The sequence below is a fragment of the Solanum tuberosum genome, unplaced genomic scaffold (genome assembly GCF_000226075.1).
Source record: "Solanum tuberosum cultivar DM 1-3 516 R44 unplaced genomic scaffold, SolTub_3.0 scf00448, whole genome shotgun sequence".
Lineage (NCBI taxonomy): Eukaryota > Viridiplantae > Streptophyta > Magnoliopsida > Solanales > Solanaceae > Solanum > Solanum tuberosum.
Window position 1 is genome coordinate 35,108 of NW_006239367.1, and position 2,686 is coordinate 37,793.

General features: G+C 35.6%; 1 protein-coding gene and 1 pseudogene across 1 annotated transcript; one reads left to right on the forward strand and one right to left on the reverse strand.

Annotated features, from left to right (window-relative positions):
* Window positions 1-2,686, forward strand: part of LOC102588325 (apyrase-like) — a 68,223-nt pseudogene that overhangs the window by 23,981 nt on the left and 41,556 nt on the right.
* LOC102586563 (uncharacterized) lies at window positions 429-1,679 on the reverse strand. The gene is made up of 4 exons (XM_006363541.2): window positions 1,588-1,679; window positions 1,191-1,502; window positions 1,039-1,105; window positions 429-951 (listed from the first exon to the last, which is right to left on the reverse strand). Exons 1-4 carry the CDS (start codon window positions 1,596-1,598, stop codon window positions 895-897), a joined length of 447 nt encoding a protein of 148 aa, XP_006363603.1. The 5' UTR covers window positions 1,599-1,679; the 3' UTR covers window positions 429-894.

Here is a 2,686-nt window from a genome sequence, read left to right on the forward strand (position 1 = left end):
GTTGGTACTTATGCTTAACAAACACATTATTCCTAAATTAAAGCTTAATATCAACACTAGATGGACACAAATCGATCTTGCAAGACGCGTTAAAACTACTAAATAGTCTTTCACAATGTCGAACAAACGTTAAAACTACTAAAATATAAAGTATACTCAAATATGAATAGCTAAAAATCCACTAACTAAACATACAAATTGTTATTCATCCTCTTCGGAAGTTTCTTCATCATCTATCCATTCACATGCATTATCTTCGGAAGTTTCCTCCTCATCTATCCATTCATCCTCTTCGAAAGTTTCCTCCTCATCCTCCTCCATATTTGTTGGCATATCTAACTCTTCTCTATTAACTTCTTCTAAAATGTGATCAGGATGCTCCAAATGCATTTCTAACTTAGCATCCACTACTTGATGAACACTTGATATTTCATTTTGATATGCAACATCCAATTCATTCTCAACTTCCACTCGCCCCATCGGTTTTGTTTTGATTACAACCCACCAATCAAACTTATCCCTACGCAACGTATAAGGAGCATAGTACACTTGCTTAGCATTTTGTGCACTAATAAAAGGATCATAAGCCTCATACTTCCTAGTGTGCTTGACTTCAATGATATTATGCTGCTTAAGCTCCCTCGTACCTCTTGAAGTTGGATCAAACCACTTGCATTGGAAAAGTACTATTCTTTTGATTGGCCAACCCGAATACTCCAACTCTACAATCTCCTGTAGGACGCCAAAATAATCAACATTCTCATTTTGATTTCCATCATCACCTTTAACCCAAACACCACTATTATTAGTTTTCTTATTCTTTGAGTATTTCTCTGTGGCAAATTTAAAACCATTTACGTTATATTGGGACATTGTGTGAACTGTAATCGGTCCCTAAGAAATATCCTTGAAAAATTGATCAAATGTCCCGGCATTTTCTGAATTGTAGACCTATATATGGTTAGTAAATTAAAAGCAATGTTAGTAGAAAGAAGAGTACACTAATCTCTTAATAGGTGTATATATTACAACACTTACCCAATTATTATACCACGTTATAAATGATGGAAACACTTGATCATGACCATATTGGCTCACAAAATAACTGTAGAACCACATTGAAAATATAGTTAGTTTCCTTAATAAAATCGGAGTTGAATATATGTTGTTTACATATTTAATTTTCTTACTCTAAGAAGGGTTGGACTTCTGGACAATTCAACAAGACATGAAGCTCTGCAGATTTTTTCTCTTTTTCGGTAAGTTTGTGCAATGTACGCTTTTTTGAACCCTTACCCGGTTGGTTGAAAATTGATAATGATTGCACTGCAGGATCATTCCCAGTAGTATCATGTCGATTAGGTCTGTTTCTCAAACACGACACATAATCATCAAAGTAGTAAGAGCAAAAGTGGCATCTTTCTTTAGCTAGATATACTTGAACCATACAACCCTCCACCCTATGTTTATTCTTAATACCCCTTTTAGACTTGCCAATGCTCCTGTAAAATTTTATATTAGATATATAATTTCAAAAGATATATGAACGATTTATGAAATAAGAATAAATATGTTATAGTTACTTACAAAGGATACATTCACCTATATTGGACTGGACCTCCTAGTAGGGCTTCATGAACAAGGTGAATGGGAAGATGTTCCATCACATCAAAGAACCCAGGTGGAAGAATCTTCTCCAACTTATTACTAATAACAACGATATTTTTGGCCAGCCGAACCAGATTCTCTACTCTCAATGTGCTGGAACACAAGTCTTTGAAGAACAAACTGATCTCTGTCATCGGTTTCCATATGTTTTCAGTAAATCCACAAAAAGCAATCGGAAGTAATTGTTCCATGAAAACATGACAGTCGTGACTTTTCATCCCATGTAATATTCCACGCTCAATGTCAACCCTCTTTCCCAAATTTGAGGCATATCCATCTGGCATTTTCAAGATTTCCACCCACTCACTAATTTTTCTCTTCTGTTCCATTGTGAATGAATAACTAGCCTTGGGCTTAAGTAACTTGTTGTTGGCAGACTCCTGTAAATGCAACTCCGGTCGTCTACAATGTTCTGGTAAGTCAAGTCTCGCCTTAACATTATCTTTTGTCTTGCCAGTCACATCCATTACAGTGTTGAACATATTATCAAAATAATTCTTTTCAATATGCATGACATCAAGATTATGTCTAAGCAAAATTATCCTTCCAATAAGGTAACTCCCAGAATATACTCTGTTTAGTCCAATTATGTGCAACACCATACCCATCAATTTTGTACGGTGGTTCCTCAGTTACTTTTGGAAAATTTTGAACCCTTTCCCAAATATCATCACCTGTTAATATTGGGGGTGGACCATCTCGTTCAGTTTTATTCTTTTTAAATGCATATTTCTTTCTCCTAAACTCATGATCAGGTGGCAAGAACCGACGGTGACAATCAAACCATGAATTTTTTTGCCCATGTTTCAATGTGAATGATTTAGTATCTTCCATACAGTATGGGACATGCTAACTTTCCAGCAGTCATCCATCCAGATAGCATTCCATAGGCAGGAAAATCATTAATAGTCCACATTAAAGTAGCACGCATGTTGAAATTTTGTTTACGAGAAATGTCCCACGTTTCTACCCCCTCAGACTACAACAATTTCAACTCATCAATCAAAGGTTGTAAGTA